Below are 24825 nucleotides of genomic sequence, written 5' to 3'. Positions count from 1 at the left end.
CTCGTCGCCTGATCATCGGGAAACGAGCGCCTGCAAAAAAAGAAGTCCACACTGACCGGAGGCGGCTCCGACGGGGACCCTCCGACGGTCAAGTCAGAGAGGAGACTGGGCAACAGTGAAATGAAGACAGAGAGCTCAATCGAGAGAGAGAGAGGGGGGGGAGCGAGCCTGTAGTTTTCAAGGGGTGTCCCTGCACTGTTGCCTTCCCCGATATTTATAGTGGAGCGTGGTATGGCGCCGTCATTAATGGCGCGGACAATTGAGGAATTGTCAACTCACTGTAGACTGTCAGAGTCACCGTGAAAGTATCACATCGCCGTGGGGCTGTCAAATCGCTAGGGTTGACAATGCCCTCGGCGGGATAATGCCCTTAGGTGGCAGTGCCGCATGTCGCTATCAGGACTAACAGGCTCTGGCGGCTGTACGGCGATCGGAGGAGTCGACCGACCCTAGGTCGGTGGCCAGCTGTGTGGCGCCGGGTGGAGATTCGAGCCCCTCCGATGGTCAGCCGGGCATGTTGCGAGAGTCGGCCATCAGACTTCCTGGTTCAGTCGGTCGGGAGAGTGGAAAAGGTCTGTCCGACCGACATATCCTCCGTCGGTAAAGGGCTGTTAATCGGTCGGTGATGGCGTTCGGTCGATCGGTCGGTCGGTCCGATTATAAGTCGGCACGAGCGGGGTCGGTCGGGGTCGTCCGTCGGAGTCGTCCGTCAGGGTCGTCGGTCGGAGTCATCCGTCGGGGTCGTCGGTCGGAGTCGTCCGTCGGACTCATCCGTCGGAGTCGTCGGTCGGGGTCGTCCGTCGGGGTCGTCCGTCGGAGTCGGTCGGAGTCGTCCGTCGGGGTCGTCGGTCGGAGTCGTCCATCGGGGTCGTCGGTCGGTCGTCCGTCAGGGTCGGGATCGTCCGTCGGGGTCGTCCGTCGGTATATCCCAACAGATCCAAACACCAAAGATTCCTATTCAGCAATTATAGGAACCTTACTTTCAAAAAGGCTATCAAATGATATTTGAGAATCAAAGAACTTTGAGAGTGAATATGAACGTGTAAAAGTGATTGGTGAAGCCTTGGGGATCTCTATTTATAGTTTTCCATCGGTCATAAACCGAGAGTCATGTCCCATACGAGATAATTTTTCATATAAAGTTGTATCTCTTGGTTGAAAGATCACAACTCATCCAACTATCGCAACTGTTCATGTAGTGCCGCGGCGTTGGCGCTTCGGACAGAATTTTTTCAATTCAACACATCCAATCACAACTTTTAATTTTAAATAATGATAATATATATTTATATATATATTCAACAATTGCTAGCAAGGACAGGGTCTACAATGGAGGTTCGTGTTGGCAATATATATAAAGGCCACTGGAGTTTAGATCTTCTTATTGTATGGTGTATTATTGGAGATGTCGGCCTTCAATCTCCCTACAAATAGAAGAAATTATTAGATGGATTAGGTTCACTGTGGATCCAAGGTGAAACTTTTTTAGACAGATATTCATGATTTTATCCTAAGATCATGAAATTATTAAATGGATTCATTTTACTCTAGATTTATGGTAGACTTGATCCACTTAATAATTTCTCCTGCAATGATGGACTAGTAGGGTGTTGGAAAAGTCTTGTTATTTTGACTTGGGGATTGGATGGAGTCTTCGGAACCAGCCAAGGCTTGTTTTCTTAGGCCATAAAGATGCCAGGATTGGATTAGATGTTCCCCTTTCCCTTTTTTTTTTTTTTTTTTCTGCCTTTTGCTTATCTTTTCCCTTCCTTTTTCTTTTATTTTTCTCCTTTGTACTACTTTTGCCTCATTTCATTTCTCAATAAAATATTAGGTGCCTTACCACCATTATATTAAAAAAAGAAAAAGAAAAAACGCAAAGTTCTCTTCTACAATGGACCATCAAATGATAGACATGACAACTTTCATTGGAATACCATAACTAATTCATATTTACATATCAGTATCCTTATTGAAGGAGTTATTTAGATCACATTATCCAGAAAAACGTTTGTCACGGATGCTGAAAGAACTTGTGAGAGCCCACATTAGGCATGCAGCTGCTATGCATTGAACTCCCAAGTGCTAGTTTTCTTGCCAACCGCTGCTTTGTAAATCCTTTGAAATGACTTCTCCATGCAGGAGACAAAAACTTCAGAATTTATGAAGCCCTTCTCCATTCCAACCGCCATCTTTACTTTTCCCATATAGCTAATTATTGTCACTGTAAGACTCTGCAGTGCAATAGTTAATTAATATTTATTAAAGAATATAAAATAACTATCTGAAGGGGTTGCTCTTAAGTATATTGTATTTGCTAATAGGTTGGTCTATCAGTGGGACCTCTCTACTCAGTATTTAAGCTAAAAATTATTTCAGGTTTTGATAACAGAAGACAACACTCCCCACATTGCTTAAACAAATATATATATTCATGCAATACAGTTTCTTTGATTCAAGAGTTCATCAGCCTGTTCTCCAAAAATAGAATCCACCCCATAAGCCGGCAACTAAAATTTAGTGGGTTCCAACACTTACAAATCCATAAATCAAATTAATCCATTTATTTTATTGAAAATTGTAGATTTTGTTGGATTGAAGTGCACCAGTAAGACACTTTTAGGATGTTTGATGATTAAGTTTTAGGCATTTTTTATATTATTATTAAATGGATGAATAATCAATTCTTTACCAAAACAAAGAATGAATAATCAATTAAGTGTTATATATAACTAAAGTCCTACTCTCTCTTTATACCCCCAAAAAAGTCCTCTCTCTCTGTGAGATGCAGTACATTTAGGAATTCGCATATATTAACAATGGCATAATTATTTTCCCCAAAATGGTTTGAGAAATCATATAATACTATATTAAATACTAGCAAAAAGATTCTTTTGTTTTATGCGACTCAAAGAGGTGAGGGTGTAACTCTCGTTCTACAAATTTTCTGCCCTTCTCCAACTAGTGCTCTGGAGCTCAATCAATACAAAAAGGTTGTTAAGATTGATGGTGAGGTTGTTGTACAAGGTAACAAGACCCACATGTTACATGGCACACAAGGAAACTCCTTGGTACTGTGGTTTTGGACCCTTGCATTTTCTTTTTAACTTTTCTATAAAGATATTTTGTGAATTGAGGTCTATCCAAATGGTCATACTCTGCTTTGCAACCAAAAATTCTAGGTTCAAGTCTTGGATAATCCATGAAATCTAGATAACTACAGTACGGATGGGTTCCCTTCGCCCCCCTCCCCCCCTGCCGACCAATATAGCTATCTTCTCTGGGCGTGACTATAGAAACCCCCACCCCGTGGAGTGAATATCCGATGCGGAGAGCAACGGATGAGTTTCCCTCAAAAATTAAGATTATACGTATACATTGATGTGTCCCACTCGCAACAAAATAGTTGACTTGAAAATAAGGACTCCCATAATTTATGGCTGGTGATTAAATTGGACTGGAATTGAAAAAATAAAAAATCAAACTCTCTAATCTATACTAGTGAGTGTAGATTTTTTTTTTCAACCTGAGGCACATGTACCATCATGAAGTATAGGCTCTTGATTGGATGTCCTGCAATCTGCACTTGCTCCATGGGTCCAATCATGTTTGAAATCACCAGGGTTGTGTTTTTTGATGTAGCATGTATATACCGGGCAGCAGCCTACAAAATCAAAATGAAAGATAAGCAATATTGTTCAGCGTGAGGCATACTGCAATCCAATCACATAGCCCAGAAATCAGCCATGGTTTTAGCATGGTCAAAACTGACTGAATTGTCAAGTAAATCATTATACCTGAGTCAGAATTAGGTCATGTTAATTCTATTCTATCTAATTCTTGTGTGTTAAGAGTTTCGATTTATGGGTTTTTGTTGAACATGATCCATTTGCAGCACTTCTAACCATACTCAACAAGTGTTATACATCAGTAAAATGGGCAATAACTTTGTAGTTGCACCCATCTTCTCTTGAAGCCGTAGGTGCATATCTTTTTAAGTTTTTGATGCAGCCAACTCTTTCATCTTTTGCATAAATAAATAATTGGTAGTGCACCCATCATATTATTCAAAGATGCAAAAAAAATAAAATAAAAATAAAAATAAAAAATCAAAGATAGCGCACTCATCGTTAATTAGAAGCTAGAAAAATACTAAGAAATGAGAAATTATTAGTTGAACCAAGCTCACTACCTCAACGATGAATCAGTCCAACCATGAACTAACACGTATGAAGATGGACCAAAAAAAAGAAACAGAAGATAAAAGGGAGCAATAGAGACATGTTATGCATGTTGCGCTTTAGTTCATGATTGGACTGGTCTACCAGCTTAGCGGTGGATCTGATTTAATTAAAAAATTTTTCTTAAAAATTGAGTGAGGGCGCCATACCTCAGGACCTTTGAGTTTTCGCAGGAGTTCCAGTAGTCCGCTCGTGAGGTAGATGGCAAGTGAGTTTCTCTTGGACCTTATGATTCGCTTGGCTTTGTGAACAAATTCAAGTGGATCCGCATTCTCTGCATCCTTACATTTGGGGATGGACACATGTAAGAAGGCAAAGTGGTTGCCCCATCGAGACTTGGAGTTCGGTTTAGTCATCTCTTGGATGCTTTGGTAGCTCTTGATGGCCCGGGTGTTAAGGGTAACCAAAGCTGTTACTCTTGAAGTTTTGATGTTGCCTTGGCTAGCAGCTTGCATGTAGAGTTGGATGCCATAGAAAATAATACCAGTCACCACATCATTTACAGTCTGCAAGAAAAAGAACCATAAAAAAATAATAATAATAAAATAGAAATAAAAACAAAAAAGAGGGGGGATAGGCGAATAACTAAAAAAAGAGCATCATGAGAGGAGAAAAATAGAGCAAGAAAATCTAAAGGAATCTATTCTTTTTGCCCTTTTTCTTTAAAGAAAAGTTGCTAAGGCTTGTCTTTTGTTCTAGTAATTCAAGAGCTGAAATCCTCTGAAGTTCTTACATGGATTAGAGGGGCCCAATTTCCTATCACCAACTGTCCAAGTATTGGAGATCGTTAGACAAATATGCCTTGCTCCCACTCAACAGCCAGCCTTCCTGTTATATGTTAACGGTTAGTAACGGGGAACTGGAGCTCTCCCGTACTTCACCCAGGAACTTCGGAACATTTGGATCAGAATTATCTTTGATTTAATTTGAAAAGACAAAAAAAATCTTTTTTTGCTGAGAAACATCATGTCTCAGAGAAACCAACTACAATTCATTTAATTATCCCACTGTAACTTACTCGTGGACACTAAAACACCAGAGAATTTGCTTTCTAGAGCTATCTTAATCTAAATATCTTGCTAGAGATGCTTTCTTAAGACGAGCACTCCGGCCCACGTCCTGAGAAATTTCAGTTCTGTCGAAAAAGTCAACTTACATGGCTTTCCAATCTTGCACTCACAAAATATTTTTCTCAGGCTTACCGCTTTGAGCTTGGCTTTGATCTGCTTGATATCATGGAGGGAAAAAGTGGCAGTAGATAAGGTGATAGGCCGGATCTCTATACCGGAATCGCCGGACCTTATCGGAGTTCTATCATCTTCCATGCAGTTGCTCATCAAGAAGCTCCGGCCAAAGTCCCAAAAGGTGTTGAAGCACATATGGAGAAAACGATATATACTCTTATCAATTCTGATCCATTTAGCAAACTGTCTCGAACTTTCACCAGATGAAGGGAAGTTGAGAGGAAGAGAAGGGTCATCAGCTCTCTGCAGGCAAGAGAAGAGGGCTCCCATGAGAGAGAAGCCATCTCCTAAGGCATGGTGAAGCTTGAACACCATGGTCCCAGGCGCATCTCTTGTTGGGTAATTGATGATGTGAATGCCCCATAGGGGACGATCATGTGGCAAGAGCTCTGTCCCTATCTTTGACAAGTACTCTTGCACGTAGTCATCATAAAATTCTAAACCGGGTGGGAATACGGGGATGTTTACATGCTCCTCCAAGTTAATCTTCACCTTTCGCCAAGTTAGAATCCCATGCTCATTCTTCACCTGGAAAAAAGTTACCGTACTGTTAGTAACGTGGAAGTAATATTGAAGCCAAATGATCCATATTAGGCAAGAAAGTTGATAAGAATTTGTGCTCCCTCCCCCCTCCCTTACTCTTCCACTCTAACGTACGCGTTAGTGAAACCGTTTCATATAAAAAGCCGAAATTATCTTTAAGTGGGGAGGAAAATGTATACATTTTCTTATGCCTTAGTTTTGGTGGCTATTTTGTTGCTTGAGATTATTTTGGTCATTCTAAAATTTTTTTATTTTGATATTTGGATTCTATTGCATCAAATTTCTGACTTGACGTGTACACAGATATGGTTGGAGTAAATTGAAGATCATCGAAATGACGTTGTTGCAAAATAAGTTTCGATTGAAATTGGCTCCGACGAAGATTCTCCGACGATCAAATCAAAAATCTTTCACAATAAATTTTATTTAAAATTAATGACTTGATAAATATTTTATTAAATTATGGATTAAAGTATTAAATAAAAATAAACTTCAGATAAATATAAGTATCCAAATTATTAGATATAAGTGTAATTTATCTCTAACCTCAAAAAGATTTTCGAATTTATAGAAGAAGAAGAAGAAAAAAAAAAAAGAGTTACCAACAGAAACCGTTTTTCTTCTTTTTCTTCCGTATACTAACCGGAAAATAACTAAGTTGCTGGTAGTTTTTCTTTTAAGTGATTTGTTGAATCACAAGTAAAACATTTCTATGTATCATGTTTGAAGTCCCTCGTTTGCAGGGACATGGAAGGTGATAGCCACCCGCAAGCCGCATGGCCAGCTCCAATCCCTTTCAAACCATACAAATGGTGAGGGCAAACGACTTCCTGGAAACGTCCGTACGATGGAGCTGGAGATAAGGTGACTGGTGCAGTTAGAAGAGGCAATGCAAACATGACCATGATGGAGCAGTAACCGGTTGCCTGTGGGTGGCTAGAGAGGAGCAAAGGCCTAGCTACCACCGGCCCCCGCTTAGACTCGTTGGCTAAACCTGAGGTCAGGTTGATTTTTTAGTAGTGATCATCGGGGAAGGAAAACAAAGGCTAAGAGTGTCCAACTACAGACATGATGCAGTACACGTACCCACGAACACCTAAACTGGAGGAAAAATAAAAAAGAAAAGGAAGAGAGTGCTTGCAACGAGGAGGAACAGTTTAGGTGTGGAGTGGTCATATATATATATATAGATAGATAGATAGATGTAATCTTTGCTCAAAAATATGTACGTAGCCACCTCGGCGGACGAGCTTGCAAAGGTCTAAAAGATGCAAAAGCTACAACCCTTGCCTCATGACATCTATGCCTCCATGTGCCTATTCTCACAGAGCCAACTTAATTGGATTACTGAGTAGAAAAGATGCTCTCTTAATAATATCATAAAACTTAGTAGGTCCAAGTAATGGACTGATGATTTATATATTAGTAAAGCAGAGATAAATAACAAGCAACATATAATATTCCAATTAAATAATGCTAACCATGATGGAGGAGAAGCGTGGGTTGATAGGCAAGAAGAGGTTCTCCAATGTCCACATGGCCTGGGAGTCGTCTATGGGGATCTCGGACTCGAATATAGCTAAAATGTTCACAGAGAGCGCCGAACTAGAGAAATATTGGCCCATGGGACTCACAGGTTGGTTCTCCGCCACCTGCCCTCCTTCCACAGCCATTTTGATCGATATTGTTGCGTTGTGCTCTCTCCTCAAGACCTCGACCAAGAACAGAGAACGTACATATATCAACGCGGGGCCTGAGCTTCACCGGTAGGTCTCAATATATAGAGGAGGGTGATAAGAAAAAACAGGGGATCTCATCAGCCGGTCCAGTCTCGCACCATGCCAAACTTTATAACATCCAGTCTGCAGCCACATACGTATTTAACTCTCGAGTCTCTCAAGGACAAAAATACCCGAACCCTCTTCTTTCCGACTTCTCCACTCCCAGTTCGTCGAACTGTGTCTTCCCCTATACCCCACCGCGCGCGTCCCTTTCACTCCGCCCGTCCGGTCTTCGTCCGTGTTGGTGCGTCCTCCCCTTACTCCGCCACCTCCCTCCACTTGTCCAGCCTGCAAGTGCCGTCCCTGTGACGTGCGTCCCTGGCCAACGGCCTGCAAATGCCGTCTCTCTGTAGTGGTTGTCGATGCTCCACAAAGAGAAGGTAAAAGCCGGGATCAATACAGAATTTTGGTTGATTTTAAAAACGAGACGAAGAATATATAATGCAAAGATAATTTTGATTAATTAACTTGAAGAAGGATATTAAATGATTACTTTTATTTTATCATCACAAAACTATTTTTAAGAATTTGTAAAGAATTTGGTTAATTTATTCGCTCCTTGTTTCAAAGGCGAGTAATTAGGAAGTGTTGAATGGCTAAACCATCAACCAAGGTTGAGTTAGATTTGGATTATGTATGCCTTGAAGCGATGATTTTTAAAAAAAAAAAATACGATGACTTTTCAAAAAAAAAAAAAAAAAAAAAGAATCACGACTTTTAGCTAATGGCGAAAAGCATGATTCTAGTATCAATATATTGGTTAATGTAAATTAATAAATAATATTAAATAAGGTCTCTCTATTGCAAGAGAGGATGACAAGGGGAATAAGTGAACTGTAGAGTGGGAGAAACATTTCTTTATCGGACTATACAGAGAGACATTCGAGCATGCCGATAGAGTGACGTGCGAGAGAGTCAATCTTAGGTAGAGCAATCCACTGTAGAAATCGATCCAATCTAAGTTGAAACTCTACAATGGAGGATGAACGCAACACAAATAAATGGAATTGGAGAAACATCTTCATATCTGACAATATGAAAAAAGTATTCATTACAACAGTGATACTACATTAAATCTATAATAAATTAATAAAAATTTTTATATTTTTATAAATAATATTCTACATTATCTTTCTGTATTTCATCAATTTTCAACTGTTGATTGATTTGTTACAACAGCATTGCAACAAAAATTTGCTCGGCCATATGGGGCAATATTTAAGTATGCCGATGGATATTAATTGTGTGCATGTATGTACTAACTGTATGCTATAGGATATTAACTGTATATTTTGGTCGATTAAGTATGTACAGTAGCATACTAATTGTGTATATGTAGCAATTAACTATGTACAAAAGGATAAATATAAAATGAAAATAAAGCTTTTAAGTTCGAATGAGAAGCACATGAATAATAGAAAGATTGAGATATTTTTAATTTTTATAAGCTCACATAAATTTACAGATCTACACCATTTCAAAAATTTATTATGCACATCATACCTAGAAATCTACTTCTTACAAAACAACCCCACTCCATAATATTTACTCAATGACCTCAGTGTAACTACACTAGTTGCAACCTTTATAGTTAAAGGATTTAGTTCCACATTGGATGAAAAGCATCAAATAAATATTATAAGATGGAAGGATTGATATAAAAGATTGAGCTCAAAACTTAATAATTTAAGATTTAATAATTGCATATTAAGTCAAGCGTTGAAATCCTAATAACCCTAATAGATTGTCAATCTAAGTAGTCAGAACATTTGATCATCTTGCAACTTGAGCTGTATGAAATTTTTATAATTATAGTACATAAATATGCGTACTAGATAGGAATTTAGCTAGCTTGACGCAATCATTTTTTTTCCTTCCAAGAAAAATTTACAACAGTTCTATATCACCAATTAATTTTATAGAAATTATATTCCACACAGCACGTATCACATAGTTCTGCAATCATCAATCATAATTACTCATTCCTATAGATCCCATTCATCAAGCCTTTATCTTGGTACACCGCTATGAAATGAATAGTATCATATGTTGCACACCATGTAGGATATAATTTTTTGGGATTGTGGTGGCTTGGTCTGCCAAGTGTATTGAAAAATGTCACATTTTCCATGATGATAGTAGCTGGAAGTGTTTGTCAATGAGTCTTCGCCTTCCATGTAACCTCCTTGACAGAGAATTTGGGGCCATAACTAATAGTTGCAAATATTTTTAGGTTGACAGATAACCACCAAGTTAATAAATCTCAGTGGAAGTTTCTTCACTTCTTCCATCTTCCATTTAAAAAAACTAACCACTAGGGGGCTTCTTTTTCTTTTTCTTTTCTTTTTTTTTTTTTGAGATATATTTAGAGAGAGAGCAGATAACTACAAGTTGTTGAACCGAAAAGAAAGCATATCCCGAAGGATTTGTACCTGTTTGGGATTAAGCCACAATGACGATAACCTCATGCATTTGATAAGGAACTTTCACATCCTTGGAATTACAACGAAATTTTTGATGCAATCTTATCTCTTGCTCCGATCTGAGCATTTCTTGCCACTGTCATTCTTTTTGTTCCTTCCTCTTTCATCATGAGTGGTGGAGGATTTCCCCTCAGTTTTACTGACAATTATTCTATTATAGTAAGCCATTGCATCAAAGATGTGGGAAATTCCTTTGGCTTAAGCTGAAGAGAATTTCTTGCTCGCTCGTAAGAAAAGTATGGCGATCTACCCATCGACAGAATGCTGTTAGGTTGTAGCTGTTCCTAATGCTTAATGGCAAAGGTAGGTCAAGCCTGACTGTTTTCTGAAACCCAGAAAATAAAATTATTTAATTGCACATCTACCCCTTGACACGTTAGAGAATTTCTTGTTCCTCCATACTTGTACTTGGTACCTTCAGACGTCAAGCATTATTATCAACATCTAGACGTTTAGAGACTAAGATGTGCCCCACAAACATTTAAGTAGTTAAAAAAATCACAGAAGATCCAGAGATGAACAGAGGCAAAGCTACCAAATTCAAGCACATTAACACCCCCCTGAACCGCTCCTGGTTCACCTTCACTTCATGAATAGTGTGCATGATGTGTAAGACATGGCTGGAGAGAAAGTCCTCCCCTTCTCTCTCTTAATATCTCCTGTAACGAGGTAACCTGGGTTGTATTTGTTCCGCTTCATCCTCTCAATGAAGGCCGACAGGTCCTATTTGGATCACCATCTTTTCTTTTAACAAAAAAAAAAAAGGTCAGAAGATTATTCTGAAGCCCATAGTTTCAGAAAAGAGCTTTATTTTCATATTACAATATGGCCTTATAAGCACATCATTTGGTCCGAATGAAAGACATATCGTTTGCAGCATAAGTATGGTATTATGATTATCTTGTATTAATAATGTAAGTGCAGTAATACCATAAAAAGTAAAAAAAAAATAAAAAAAAATTAGAATAAATACATCAATTTAAATTAATGAATACTAAAACCTTGAATGCACTTCAGTTAATAGCAATTGTTATAGCAATTTTACAACATTGCAATATTTACGACAATTATTATTCCTATGGGGTTAAATAAATTGATAAAGAGTTAAATGCAAGATTTAAATGAACAATATAGTCATTGTGAGTTGTTAATGCTTCATTTCTATTCCATACTTTGAATTCTAAACCTCAAAATGGTTTGATTTACATAGTAAGCTGTGAACAACCCTAATTTTTTATTATGCCAGTGCGGTTGGATTGCCACTCGAGAACGACCAAGGGAGACTAATTAGAGAAGATGATAACAGCCAAGCTTGACCATTGTTGCTCTGTCTATAATCTTCATTTGATTCACCCAAACCTTGCTTCTTAATATCATTTCATCGAATATCACAACTTAACAAGACCATTTGCTGATGTTCTTGTGAAATGTGACTTTTACAAGACAAAAGATGCCAACCTTGGCACACTGTCTTTAACTGGCATTCTTACAACTACATCACTCTAATTGATTTTGAGCAAGTATGACCCACTAATTACATATACAAGACCAAAAAGAGCAGGAAAGCAGCCCATATAGAGAACAAGTCAGCTAGCCTACATTAGGAAGAAATCATTTACAACTTACTGAAGCGGATGCTTCAAGCTAGATGCAGTTTTCAATTTTTTGTGCTCTTTGGTTCTGACAACCTGAACCGGGGCTGCTGGAATGCGGACCCACCACTCCCTTATTCTCCTTTTCAACTTCTCACTGCTATTTTTCCTCAATGGCATCTCCCTTGTGTATGCCTCAAGAAGCACCAACAAGACAATATGTTTAAAAGGCACGAAGGCAAACAGTACTGCAGCGGTGATCAAAGTGATTGCAACTTTGTTTGTAGTCTGAAAGCAGGAAGTTTCCAATGTCAAAAAGTACGCACCACAAAAGATGGACTTAAAGAAAAAGAAGCCTAAAAATTTTAACAAGCATTCGAAAACTCAAAGTGAACATGAAGTTATGTGGCATTGACAAAGTAGAAGAAAAGGCATGATAATCTTAATATTAGGCGTTGGGATGGGTGGGACCAAATTCTAGGGGATTTATGGCCCAACCACCATAATATAGGATTATAGGTTGGATTAGATCTATTTTGCAACTAACCGGAACCATCTTTTGAGTGGGCTGGCCTGGCTTCCATAGGAAGAGAAAAAAAATCTCAACAGGTCTTTTTTTGATGGTTGGACCCAAAATCCTACAGAATTTAAGCTGAGTGGTATTTAGTTGATAAAGGACTATTCTTAAATTGATGGCCCAATCCATAAATCCTACAGTATTTTCAACCTAATCCTGTAGGAATACCCAAATAGACCTTAAGTGGTGCTCTCAAATAATTAACATAATGAAATTATAACCAAGATTTTTCTGTTTGGCCTTTCCATATATTCATATTTGTGTATGCATAATTTCATGTAGTGCTATCTCATAATTCTGCTTATCTTGCTATCCTTGTCATCATGTATGGAACAAAACCCAAAATCATTGGCGCTACTCATAAAGAACCAAGTTACTGTATAGTTGAATGATGTGGTACTGTACAAAAATGTCTGAAGCTTGTCTACTCATCTGATATGATTGAACACATGCTTTATGGTTAAGGATGGGTATGTCATGGTATTGAACAAAGTATGTTCAAAGATAATCTCCACAATAGTGCTCATCAATGTTTAAAATATTACTTCGTGGGTAAGGTTTCTCCATCTATTGCATACCATTGCACAAAGTAGAGATCATGTATAGGAAGATTAAACATGAAAATTGGGGCATTATCATGAAAACAGATTCACGTCTCAACAACATATTTCTGATCAAAGATACAATTAATCCTTTTTTTCACAAACTTGATAAATACAAAGTTGACATTCTTGAAAAAAAAATGCAAAACTCGAGAATGTTGCACATGATTTCTTTATATAGATGCATATATTCTACAAAATTTCACTAGATCTCAATATCGGGAAATTCAATCCTTCCATGAATCAAATCCTGGTACTCTACAAGATGCTATTAAGAGGCTGGATGGAGATTAAGGTGTCAAACCTGTGGAAAAGCTGAATACAGGATGCCTCTTATTTTAAGAAGAGTAATAACTGCTGCTTGAACATTTGTTTCTAGCTGAGAAACGACTTCTTGTAATGTCACAAGCTGCTCAACAGGATTCCTATTAGGAGGAGGAGTGATTTGAAAGGCTTCCAGTGGTTTCGCTTTGTTTTGATGCTTGTGGCAGAGCATGAAAGTAGCCAGAGATAAGAAAGTGCAAGGCAAGATGTACCTGACCCAACCCCTGCAACTCATGGCATTACCTTGTCAATATAGAACAAAAGAAAAACCAAAGAAAACTAAATTTACTTATTGATGCCAATGAACCAAACACACACAGTAATGCACAACATCACTAAAACTATGATAACCAAATGAGGACAATGAATGTATTTATTTTGAGGTTTAGAAAGGAGTTACTGCGATGCTTAATCTGTAACTGATAGAGCAGAAGCCCTCCATAAACGTGCAAATATGAATGGGATCATCAATTTGTTACCAGGAGAACTGCTGTCTAAATAACAAATATATACTTATAGTCATCAGATGGTCCATTGTGGTGGACTTGGTGTTCGTTCATGATCAATAATAAAAACGTAATTTTGTATGGTGGGTGTATTTATCCTATCCCACCAATTTGTTTAACTAAAGCCAAGCTTAGACTTAAATATTGGAGGGAAAATGCATGCGCTATGTCTTATTGAGTGGTTCCAATTTCCACACATTCCCTTATGATCATGTTTTAATTTTTCTCTTACATTCAAAATTAAAAAAATCCATCAGCCTAGGTGGGATATGTCAGAGACAGTAAAAGAGAGATCATGAAGCAGAGCATCATGGGCATGACTGAGTGCATGCATGTCATGTACATACAAAATCATGAATGCACATGCACACACATGTAGACGCGCAGGCAGAGATCAATCCATGAAGTTAGCCCTATTACAATGAAAAATATAAGGTATCGCTAGAAAAGAAATCAGTTTTTGTTTACTGTAAATAATCTAGGACTCGTACCCTGGTTCGTGGGGACCCATTTACCACCAAACAATCTCAACTTCTTGAAAGTTACTTTTTTTCTGATTATATAAGATACTAAATAACAATCCCTTGAACTGTAATTTCAGAAAATCAACCAAGTTCTTAGCTCTTAAAATCTAAACAGTTCGAAAATATAGACACGAAAAAGAAGAAAAACTGACTTGTTACCTTATAAGCTGCATACAAATTTTAATCATGCATTGTCTCTAGCAATATTCTTTGGAAGCATTTGGTTAGTCAATAAAGCAGGCATAAGGTTTAGATAAGCCTCATGCCTGCCAAGCAAGTATTTTAAAAGCAGGCATAAGCACATAACAGTTATGCAAATGATACTTGCTTACGCCATGCACAACTATTCCAAGGAAAAGCAATCATAAGCCATTCCTGGCATATAACCATCATCTATGCTTGCTTCCTATTTTTATGAAAAAAAACACCCCCAACCAAAAGTATTCCAGAAACTGTAGCCAAGCAAATAAAGTAATAACTTGTGGCATAACTATTTCAATTTGCATATTTCTTCCTTCCCCCTAACTTATTCCCGAACAAAACACAACATGTAAATTTGTGGTAATGGTTAAAAGAAAAAAGGGAGAATTTAATTTGTCTAAAATAAATTTGTATGAATTCAGTCTTTGTGGATGCAGTTTACCCTGGAGGGAAGAAAAGGATATTGACCTTACACATTATTCAATAAGCCAAAATGGAAAGCATGCCATAAGTAAAATTTTGCATGCGTATAAACATTTATACATCACTAAGTGCACAAGAGCTGAATATAGAAAGTATTATTCAGATTAAATAACTAAAGCTAATAAAACCACAGAGTGAGACAAAAATTTCTATAATTTGCTTAAAAAATGGCCCGCAGCGTCTTTTTCCACAACTACTTTATTAGTGCAAGTCAATCTTCCAGATGCATCAAAACACAACAACACTAAGGATGCGATGACTTGTATTTATATATCCCGAAAAAAAAAAAAAAAGGAATTACTTCTCCAGGATCCAAAACAAAGAGAAAAACAAAAACTAATGAACACCTGTAGACAACATAGAGGATCAACATCAAAAACACCGTTGATTTAAGAGGATCTTCCCATTCTGCTAAAAACAGGAGCCGTTTCCCTAATTCAACCAAAGGCAAGGTTAGTTCCTGCAACAGAAGAAGACCATGCATTAATACAAAGTTACAAACTTGGAAAAACCTTTATACATATTTCAGAATCATCTCAACATATTCAACAATGTAAACCATCAAATGGAACCAGCTTACAGCAACAGCATACCAAATGCATTTCCTTCATATATTCAGTATTTTTCATGATCTTATGCAATCAATTCATATTATTTGATTGCTTATAGCAAGTTGTCTCTTTCTATCAATACACATGAAAAAGCATGGAGAATCCTATGGTGGATCTGAAAGTTGACAACTTAATTTGCCTAGCCACGAATGAAAATCTACCACTTTACTGCAGAAAAAAATAAAGAAAAAAGCTAGAAAAGAGGAAAAGTCACTCAAATATGTGGCAAGGTTTGGCTCATAAGCATGATAACTTCATTTGGCGCTAAAGCCAGTGTCAAAAAATACATATGCCTTAGTAATTGTACTAACTTTTTAGCAACTTTATCCCTGTTAACACAATTAAGCAATTACCTGAAACCATATTGATAAATTATATTCTCTAATGACAGACTAAAAACAGAGTTTCTCCACTGTGATAGCCAAAAGGGCCTTATTGTGCCGTTTGCTATCTTTGATATATTATATGGAAGACCAAAGGTTGTAGAAACAGACTTATTGTAACAACACGATGGCTAAAGCAGAAATATGCCTCTAGGATGTTTGTGAAAGCTACAAGATAGTATTTGTATCACCTTATTTTAAGCTTAAACGTGTCATTCATCATTAAGGCTTCAGTTTAATTGTATTTTTTTTATCAAGAAGATAACATATTGTTTTTCATACATCTTTTTACATAGCATTCCTTTTTGAAACAATAATTTGCCTCTCTTTTCTAAAGCTACTTTGGATGACCAACTATATCGTATGTACAATCAAAGCAAGACAAAGAATGTTCAGTACAATAAGGGCAAAGAACTTAACTCACCACCACAAAATTATTGGTTTAACCCAAAATAAAAGGCTCAACCTATTTCATTTTCTAGATGTATATCTCCAGTTCTCTTGTTCCTCAAATTATCAAATCTTGCACAATGCATATGGCTTTCTTTTGAGCCGAACATGTTATACAAATTATAAGCTGCATAATTAATTTATTTTCAAAAAGAAGTTCAGAACAAATTCTGCATATATCTTGTTAGTTATGGAGCATCCCGTTTTCTTACAAAACAATAAATGCTTGAGCTACTTTGGATGATTAAAATGTTAATTTACAATCTAAGCAATATGGAAAGCATTCTAAGTTCTAACATTGTAAAACAATCATGGAAATATTTCTCATAACTTGATCTTCAACATGATCAACATGTTCTTGCAATCTGTATAAACGGTTAACAATTATAGACAAGAAAATTGTATCTGTTCCCCTTTCCCATTTGCGACATTATTTTTTTAAGAATAAAGTGAGATTAAGGATATTGCTTATGCGTAGATTCCTTTCTACAAGTTCCTTTTTTTAATCTATAAGGTTCCAAATGGTTTTATCATATATGCTCCACAGTCCAACTATAAAACAGAAATCAGAAACGACAGAAATGTACCTTCACTACAGCTACGTTTGTATCAATATCTTCGATTGTAACTTGATCCAATGTTGCACGTGCTGCCTCAACTCTGCCAGAGTAACAAACTGATTCTTTTATGGCCTTTTGCAGTGAACTTGTCTCACCAACATGCACATCTCCATCTAAAAAGTATCTTTCTTCAGGATGATCTTCTTTGTGCAGTAGTATGCCCATTCTAGTAAGTGTACATAAAGAAACTGGAAAAGAACCAGTCTGTGGCTTTTCATCAGATGAAGTCTCAACAACATCATGACCAGCATCATGGTGCAGAAATCTGCCATGCAGAAGCTCCAAGTGTTTATATAAAGCTTTCAAGATTTTGTCCCCTTTCGGAAGTTTTTCAGACAAGTTGAAAGCAAGTATAGTCTTAAAGTGCGAGGGTATGATATGGAATGCCTCTTTCACAGCGCGATAGCGGAAGATGCCTAAAGTAGCCTTCGAAAGAGCTTCTGCATGCTGAAACTTTTTGAGATTGAACTTCCTAATGAATTTGTGGACATGCAAGACTTCCCGAATGATCGCAAACCAGTAATCTCTGCGTGCATGACCTTTAATTTGAGGGAACTCTAAAAAAATGGGCTCTGCACTGTAAAGGAGAAATGTAAGATAGGCTTGAAGTGTCAAACTCTTTGTAATATCAGACATGAACAAATATGCACAATACTTTCTCAGCCACACACTTACAGTGAGTTTGACTTATACATCACAGCATTATCAAAGAGACGAGCACCCCATGGCCCAGTCAATTCACGCTTTATCATCTGCTTCAAATCCTTGGCCAGGTCATATCTAACAGCTTTGCTATATGACCCAACCCCTAAAGACTCAAAGTAAAGAGCATGGGTGGTAAGTGTCAACCGTCCTGCCATAAAGAATACCCTGGTGAGGCTTTTAGAAGCAAATATAAATCACTAGAATGCAGCCAAATTACCATAAGAGAGATGCTTAACCAGGCCATGTGGACATTCCAATGTGTTGCAGAACAGGTTTAGTGGGCATGACACCATCAACATCTAAGATAATTTCCCCATCGGCAAGTTGAAGGCTAGAAGCATGTGGGGGTCCTGACATACATTTTGCAGACTTCAACACCCTATAATAACGGAAGGAAGAAATAGCAGTCATATGCCTGACCATGAAACTTTGCTTAATATCTTATATAAATGATGCATGTGCTTGTATAGCCTTTGCCAATGGTTGACAAAGTTGCAAAAGTTTTAAAAATCATAACCCAGCAATGTACTCCTTGATTTTTTGGTTGCTCTTTGTAGTTCATGGAGAGAACAAGATAATATCATCAAATCAAAATGCCAATGGTCAATAAACAAAATATTATCAATATGGTTTCTATGTAATGGAAACTCACTTGATATATAGGATTATTCGGTGCAAGGATATTAAACAGCATAAACAAGAAACTACTGAAAAGGTTATTCCTGTGGAAGATCAGGTACATGACACAATCACCCTGACGAGATGCTGTTAACTGAATCTTAAAGGAGATAGACAGAAGGGTCACAATGCAACAAAATGTAATGCATGGGTGCAACTGAGAATTTTTAAAGAAGTTTTCTTTTTTTTGGGGAGGGGGGGGGCTAACTGTAAAGAGGCCAATGTTGAGGGGGTCATTAAGTAATTTTCCCTTTAGTATGATTTTTTACAATGAACTATGTTGATTAAAAGGTGGACAACCCATGATTCATGGTATAAAAAGTTATTTCCCACTTTAGAAACGCATTTCCAAATTGTGTTTCTTCCAACAAGCTGATATTTACTGACTACCAATTTATTTTCATGATTGTTTTACTAATTCAGCCCATTTGGTCCATGAGGTGTCAATATATGATTTATTTTCCGGGGAGACCAAATATCAGTAAAAACAGCAGAAATATATCCAAGCAACTGAAATGCTTCCAGATGCAGCATCCTATATTGTTAACAATGTTGCACTTGCACCATCATTGTGTTATGTAGATTCTTTATTTAAGAGAAAAGGTTACATGGGATGCAGTGAGATGAAATGAACATGTCCATCAGATATCTTATTCAACATTAATGATGAAATGATATAAAAGCTGAGGCTGCTAAATTATATATTTAGAAGTAACAGAAGTGTCTTAAACCTAACAGGCTAAACAAAAATTTCCAAGTGATCTAATCAAGATCCCCCTCTCAATGAACATGTAGCAAGAAATTATATATATATATATATATATATATATATAAAAGAAAACAACCCTATTTAATAAAAATGTGCATGAATCAAGAAATCAGATAGCATACTTGTCGAGGCTTTTGAGGTACTTGTCATATATAAGAAAATGAAGTCGGCCACTTGACATTGTAAGTGCATCAAACAGGTTGTGAACAGTGATTGGATCAGCCAAAGCAGGGCAGGCAGGAGCAATACGGGCAAAAGCTTCCAGTCCGACAGTCTTCTTGCCATCAACCTGATGAGAGAGATTACTTCATGTACATGCTGTAATTTAAGGAGGATAAACAAAATATGTGCTAAAAAGTCGGTACAATTAAATATGAAGAGAAGAATAAAAAAAGGGGAATGGTAAAGGGACAAGCAACCTGACTGGCCATTCTTGTAACGCTTTCATAAAATAATGATACCCTATCATCATCCTCTACTTTTGGATCGTTACCAAAAGCAGTTTCCTGTTACAGTCAATGGTTGCCTCATTAAAGTTCAACAATGTAAAAAGGTTTCATCACCATAAATATCTGCTATAGAACACAAAAATAAAGGCATAGGCAAGAACCATGAGAGAAGAAAAAAGGAAGAAGAAGAAGAAGAAAGGAAATGATGATCAAACAATAGCTAATATAAAAGCATGGAGCGTGACTGGTAAACAATGACCAAAGGATTGATACACAAAATCAAAAGATAGTCTTACTGCAAAAAGGCATCTGATAATTGCAAGCTTCTTACAAATGCCCAGTTGTGACAGTGCATAGATGTCTTACTTTGGGTAAGGATTCACTCTCTTTATCAGGGACTTCCCATGCAAGCATCATGTCGTAAGTTAAACGGCAAAAGTCCTTATCAGCCAGATGATCTGGACGCTTAGTGTCCACATGGAGAGCTTTGAAAGAACAGTATTCTACAAGATTTCTAGCATATAATGAAGGTTGCTTAACATGGTCGGGTAAGTCAGCCTCAAAATGCTGCTGCAACTGTTCCATTGGAAGAAGAAGAATCCTGAAATTGCACAAACCAATCTATTATGCTTTATTTTCACATGTGAGATGAAATTGAGTAAACTCACATGGTGAGAACACAATGGTGTTCGAGAAGACAAATCATAGAACAAAGACAAGCAAACAGAATTTACAAGCATAGTTGACCTTGACCTAGGCAGATTTGTTAGTACATCAGAATTGCTGCATCAGCCAGTGTCTGGATCTTATAAATTGATGCTTCAATATGCCAAATGAGGGACCGCTTTTCATGACCATTACTTACCATATAACAGAAGTAATGTCACTTACATACCCAGATTTCCTTGGACATGAAATGCATAAGAATAACATGACTTCTGTTATAGAGGCTGTTATTTGTAATTAGAAAGGAATACTGGGCAATATCGAAACGTGCTGGCATGATTTGCTTAATCATATTCAATGGCTAAAAGCATCATCTTAACCTGCTGGTGCAGAGATTTGAATTTCAGAAGATCATTTTATTTAGATAGGCGACAAATATGTGAAATAATGGCTGTTGTTTCCATTATATAACAGCCATTATAAGGGAATAATGACCAGATAACAGCCATTATCTAAAATCCTCTAACCAACATATAATGTAAATGGAAGCCTCCACAACCGTTATGATGGCCACCACTTTCTTCTCCTCCTTCTTCATCTCCTTCTTCTTCTTCTTCTTCTGAGGGATGTTGGGCTGAAAAGAACCTAGCAAGAACAACTGCCAAATTCAACCTTGACTATCAACATGTCTCTTTTCAAATGTAATTCCATCACTTTTCATAGGATTCTCTATGATTTCAAAGAGGAAAAAAACATAACTTTGCACCTCATGCAACTAGATCCATTTTACCTAAAATGATCTTGGGCTAACCTCAAATTCATTACCAATTGTGAAGACATTCTTGAATGTTCATGATCCTTCCATAGAGCCTTTCAGATTTAGTAGTTTTATGTGGCCAAACCATTTTGATGGGAAAGTCTTGGCTGATTGATTTATCAATTGATTGATGCCACACACTAAAAGAAATTTGAATGTCTTCTTTTTGATCAAAAGAGAAACTTTGAATATCATCTCAGGTTCTGCCAGATAACTGCAAGGCAGTTGCTTCATAGGACTTATAGTTCGACATATTTCAAAAGAATGAGGAAATTAAATTACAACCTCCATTCTCACTTTAAGGTGAAGCACTCCCTTGACATGTTAGTGCTATTGCCATGGTAATTATGGAACTGGTAACGACCAGTAGCCTTATAAAAGAGGAAAAGGAGATACACGCTGCACCAGGTGTGAGTTGAATTTTGAAGGCGATTGTGCACTAAAATACTTCAACAGCCAATTTCACTACAACAACCTTGGATTCCAGATGCTTTCCTATTGAAACAGCATCAAGATCCTAAATTGATCGAACCAAATTGCTCCAAACGCTCGGATATCCCTATGACATAATGCTTCAGAAAAACCCAAGACAGAAAAGGCAAGCTCTTCCATTAACATCTGTCATGTTTTGTGTTTACCATGCATGAAGCCAACAGTGCTGCAGACGGGTTGGCCTCTTATATGGTAGAGCACACCGGAGGATCATGTGGACTGATATGGCGGACATTTCTTTGGCATTCCATGATGCTCTTTTTCTAATCATTTTGGCCGTATTCATACTAGAGTTGTACGAATACTCCGTCTTACCAAAAAAAAAAAAAAAAAGCAAGCTCTTCATAACATATTTCAAGCTATCACAAATCCAATCGAAAGGAGCAAAAACATCTTTAAAAAAAAAAAAAAGAAAGAAAAACAGATTTTGATAAAATTCGTTCTGGTAGTATGCTCAGAAATCCCCACGACAGAATTCTTAACTAAAAAATCCAGAAAAGAAAAGCATACTCGTAAAATAATCTGCATTACCCTAAATCCCAATCACAAGGGACTCGGATTTTGCGTGTTTTCCCGTCGAAACAGTATCATGATCAGATTTTGATCAAACCTTCGTACTATTGGCATCCAACAACACAAGTACTAAAGGAAACCCAGAGACCAAAAAAAAAAGGCAAACATATTGAAAGAAAAAGGAAGGAAAGAAAAGGAAGGGATGGGGAGAGGAACCGGGAGCAGCGATAGACGACGGAGTTGGCAATGGAAGAGAGGAGAGGGATGGGATTGGGAACGGTCTCGTCCTCCATCTCCGCGTCCTTCTCCCCACCAAAGAAGAGGTCCTGAAGAAACCCCATATCGCCTTCTTTTCAACTCTAGGGTTGATCCAGTGATCAAGAACGATACTTCTCTCCCTCTTCCATTCTTCTTTCCTCTCTCTTCTCTTCTTCTGGATTCCCAGCCACCATTTTCTTCGAGCGAGCGAGCACCGGAGAAATACGCGCGCCCCACTGACCTCTCGAGCGCGCCAATTTCGCGGATCGTATGGGGTGTTTGAGCGCGCACGGGAAAGGAGATAAACGAACGCCTACGACGTTACTAAAAATGTTCTCATTTCTATCGGTGTCGTTAGCGCATTTTAGGTTCTTAACCTTAGCTATTAAATATTTTAACGAAATCCCATGGGCCTTGTGGGTTGGATTAGATCAGTCTTGCTCTCGCAAATAATTTGGCATCCAACATATACAAGTAATCAATACAAACCAGCAATGGAGAAACAGATACAAATACGATGTAGAATAGCATTTGGATCACTGAAACAATCACACGTAGCTCACAAATTACTTTGACTCTTTAATGCACTCATAGACATAAGAGGTAGTAAACATATCATTAAACATGCTCTTCCTCACATAGCAGTTGGTGTCCACTACTCATCATCTTCCTTTCGGTGCTTCAAACTCAGCACCTAGATCTTATGGAGCAACGGATGGCGCCTGCATTCCTCGTCAACGTCGTCACATCCCTCACATTTGCAACCGGAAAGCTCTGCACCTTTTGGTACGGCGCCAAACCATTAACAACCCCGACTGCCTTGAAGAAAGCTCCATTGAGAAAGGCATCGTTCACTGACTTCCAGTTCCATGAATTCACCCCTTCGCCAGGAATTCTCCTTGTTGCCTGAAATATTGCCATGTTCATCCCCATCATCAGGGCTAGCTTAGGAGTTTCTTATAAAGTACCATCCAACTTGGAGAGTTTTTAAGGTTACTGTGCTCACCTTCCTCTTGCCTGAAGCTATGAAGAGATTCCCTTGACTAAGGACGCTAGGATTCATGCTTCCACCAATGGCATACTCTCGCCATCCTTCGTACACATTGTTTGCTATATGAGCATATCCATGCCTTACCCTACACAAATTAGCATTACTCTTAGTTTTAGCATGCAAATAAAGAAAACAGACCAAGTATCTTGATCAATAAGAGTGCAGGCCAGCGATCACCTTGGCATGCGCTGGTTGCAGTTTGGACCGAACCGATTGTACACAACTGTCACCTTCATGTTCTTGTCCTCGGCGAAGCTGTCGTCGTGGCCCAGAAGCATCACCTTGTCATGGTCCCGGAACCAATTGTTGGAGATGGTGATCTCCGTTGAGCCCCTCGTCACGTCCAAGAGCCCATCCTGGCACCGGTAGAGTGAGTTGTGATCCATCCACACCTTCTGGGCTGCTAGCAGTCGGATTGCATCCCCGTCCCCTCCCAAGTCCACCAAGTTACCCTCCGGATCCCTTACTGAACCAGCTGGCTGGGCACGTATGTGGTGGAATTGAAGCCCGTGGATGATGACATTACTTGCCTGATCGCGTATTAACATCAGACTTCATTCATAGATCAATGTATACATTATATATATAGCATGAATGGATTCATTACCTTGTTGATTAAGAATCCAGCACCGTGTGCTATTTGGACGTCGACGCCACGACCATCGATGGTGGTGAAGCTCTTCACGATGAGCGGCTGTAGGAGCTTGATGTTCATGTCCTTTTGGAAGGTGATCCATACTTTACCTTTGAGTATCGTGGTCCCAAACCGTAATGTGCCGGGACGAGGGTTCACAGGGTCATCGCTAGGGTCGGTGACGGTGTAGGATACCACCTCGCGGCCCCTGTTCTGCAGCATCTTGCCGGCGAACCCCACCGAGCACATGGCAAGCCGTTGCCTGTTGGCGGACCAGTTTGGATGACGACGCCAGCATCGATCGATTATGTTCATGTTCCTTATGGCTTCGGTGCTAGAGAGGAGGGTCAGCAAGAGGAGGAATAAGGTTATAGGAGTGGATGCCATGGTTGAAGTACTGTGGACTATGGAGAGAGATGGGGGATGGAAGACGGGGTAGAAAGTCTTGGACATTTATAAGGTGGTGGATTGGGCTTGTGTTCAGATCTAATGCTTTGTTTCCGGAAGGGACAGTGTTTGTTGCATGAGATGTTGAGGCTCGGAGGGCTGTGGTGATTTCTTGCTTGGAATAGAAAGAGTTTGGTTGGGGAAGTTTAGGGGCCATGAAATGTGGGGTTTAAGGAAGATT

The 24825-nt window shown here is 38.4% G+C and overlaps 3 protein-coding genes across 3 annotated transcripts; all 3 read right to left on the bottom strand.

Moving 5' to 3' along the window:
- Window positions 1-2063: 2063 nt before the first annotated feature.
- Window positions 2064-7701, bottom strand: LOC105055536 (wax ester synthase/diacylglycerol acyltransferase 4-like). Its single transcript, XM_010937368.1, has 5 exons — window positions 7510-7701; window positions 5444-6013; window positions 4391-4747; window positions 3527-3664; window positions 2064-2234 (listed from the first exon to the last, which is right to left on the bottom strand). Exons 1-5 carry the CDS (start codon window positions 7699-7701, stop codon window positions 2064-2066), a joined length of 1428 nt encoding a protein of 475 aa, XP_010935670.1.
- Window positions 7702-10692: 2991 nt separating this feature from the next.
- On the bottom strand, window positions 10693-22707 carry LOC105055471 (uncharacterized). Its single transcript, XM_019854069.3, has 11 exons — window positions 22471-22707; window positions 20133-20367; window positions 19737-19823; window positions 19440-19606; window positions 18107-18249; window positions 17841-18018; window positions 17133-17742; window positions 15449-15561; window positions 13368-13611; window positions 11919-12172; window positions 10693-11036 (listed from the first exon to the last, which is right to left on the bottom strand). Exons 1-11 carry the CDS (start codon window positions 22593-22595, stop codon window positions 10988-10990), a joined length of 2205 nt encoding a protein of 734 aa, XP_019709628.1. The 5' UTR covers window positions 22596-22707; the 3' UTR covers window positions 10693-10987.
- Window positions 22708-23199: 492 nt separating this feature from the next.
- LOC105055538 (pectate lyase 1-like) lies at window positions 23200-24512 on the bottom strand. Its single transcript, XM_019854024.1, has 4 exons — window positions 24171-24512; window positions 23741-24093; window positions 23519-23648; window positions 23200-23418 (listed from the first exon to the last, which is right to left on the bottom strand). The coding sequence occupies exons 1-4, from the start codon at window positions 24510-24512 to the stop codon at window positions 23200-23202; spliced, it is 1044 nt and encodes a 347-aa protein (XP_019709583.1).
- Window positions 24513-24825: the final 313 nt, after the last annotated feature.

The sequence above is a fragment of the Elaeis guineensis genome, chromosome 12, assembly GCF_000442705.2.
Source record: "Elaeis guineensis isolate ETL-2024a chromosome 12, EG11, whole genome shotgun sequence".
Taxonomy (NCBI): Eukaryota; Viridiplantae; Streptophyta; class Magnoliopsida; order Arecales; family Arecaceae; genus Elaeis; species Elaeis guineensis.
This window is presented reverse-complemented; position numbering and strand designations above follow the sequence as displayed.

Excerpts from the sequence above, each read along its gene's own strand:
- LOC105055538 (XM_019854024.1), bottom strand. The coding sequence starts at position 24,512 with ATGAACATAATCGATCGATGCTGGCGTCGTCATCCAAACTGGTCCGCC. Across the intron at positions 23,649-23,740 it reads TGCAACCAGCGCATGCCAAG|GGTAAGGCATGGATATGCTC; the intron begins GTGATCGCTGGC and ends TAATTTGTGTAG. Across the intron at positions 23,419-23,518 it reads TAGCTTCAGGCAAGAGGAAG|GCAACAAGGAGAATTCCTGG; the intron begins GTGAGCACAGTA and ends GCAATATTTCAG.
- LOC105055536 (XM_010937368.1), bottom strand. The coding sequence starts at position 7,701 with ATGGCTGTGGAAGGAGGGCAGGTGGCGGAGAACCAACCTGTGAGTCCC. Across the intron at positions 4,748-5,443 it reads TCAAAGCCAAGCTCAAAGCG|ACTGTAAATGATGTGGTGAC; the intron begins GTAAGCCTGAGA and ends TTTTTCTTGCAG. Across the intron at positions 3,665-4,390 it reads GAAAACTCAAAGGTCCTGAG|GCTGCTGCCCGGTATATACA; the intron begins GTATGGCGCCCT and ends TTGATTTTGTAG.
- LOC105055471 (XM_019854069.3), bottom strand. The coding sequence starts at position 22,595 with ATGGGGTTTCTTCAGGACCTCTTCTTTGGTGGGGAGAAGGACGCGGAG. Across the intron at positions 19,607-19,736 it reads TTACAAGAATGGCCAGTCAG|GTTGATGGCAAGAAGACTGT; the intron begins GTTGCTTGTCCC and ends CTCTCTCATCAG. Across the intron at positions 18,250-19,439 it reads TACCTCAAAAGCCTCGACAA|GGTGTTGAAGTCTGCAAAAT; the intron begins GTATGCTATCTG and ends CCGTTATTATAG.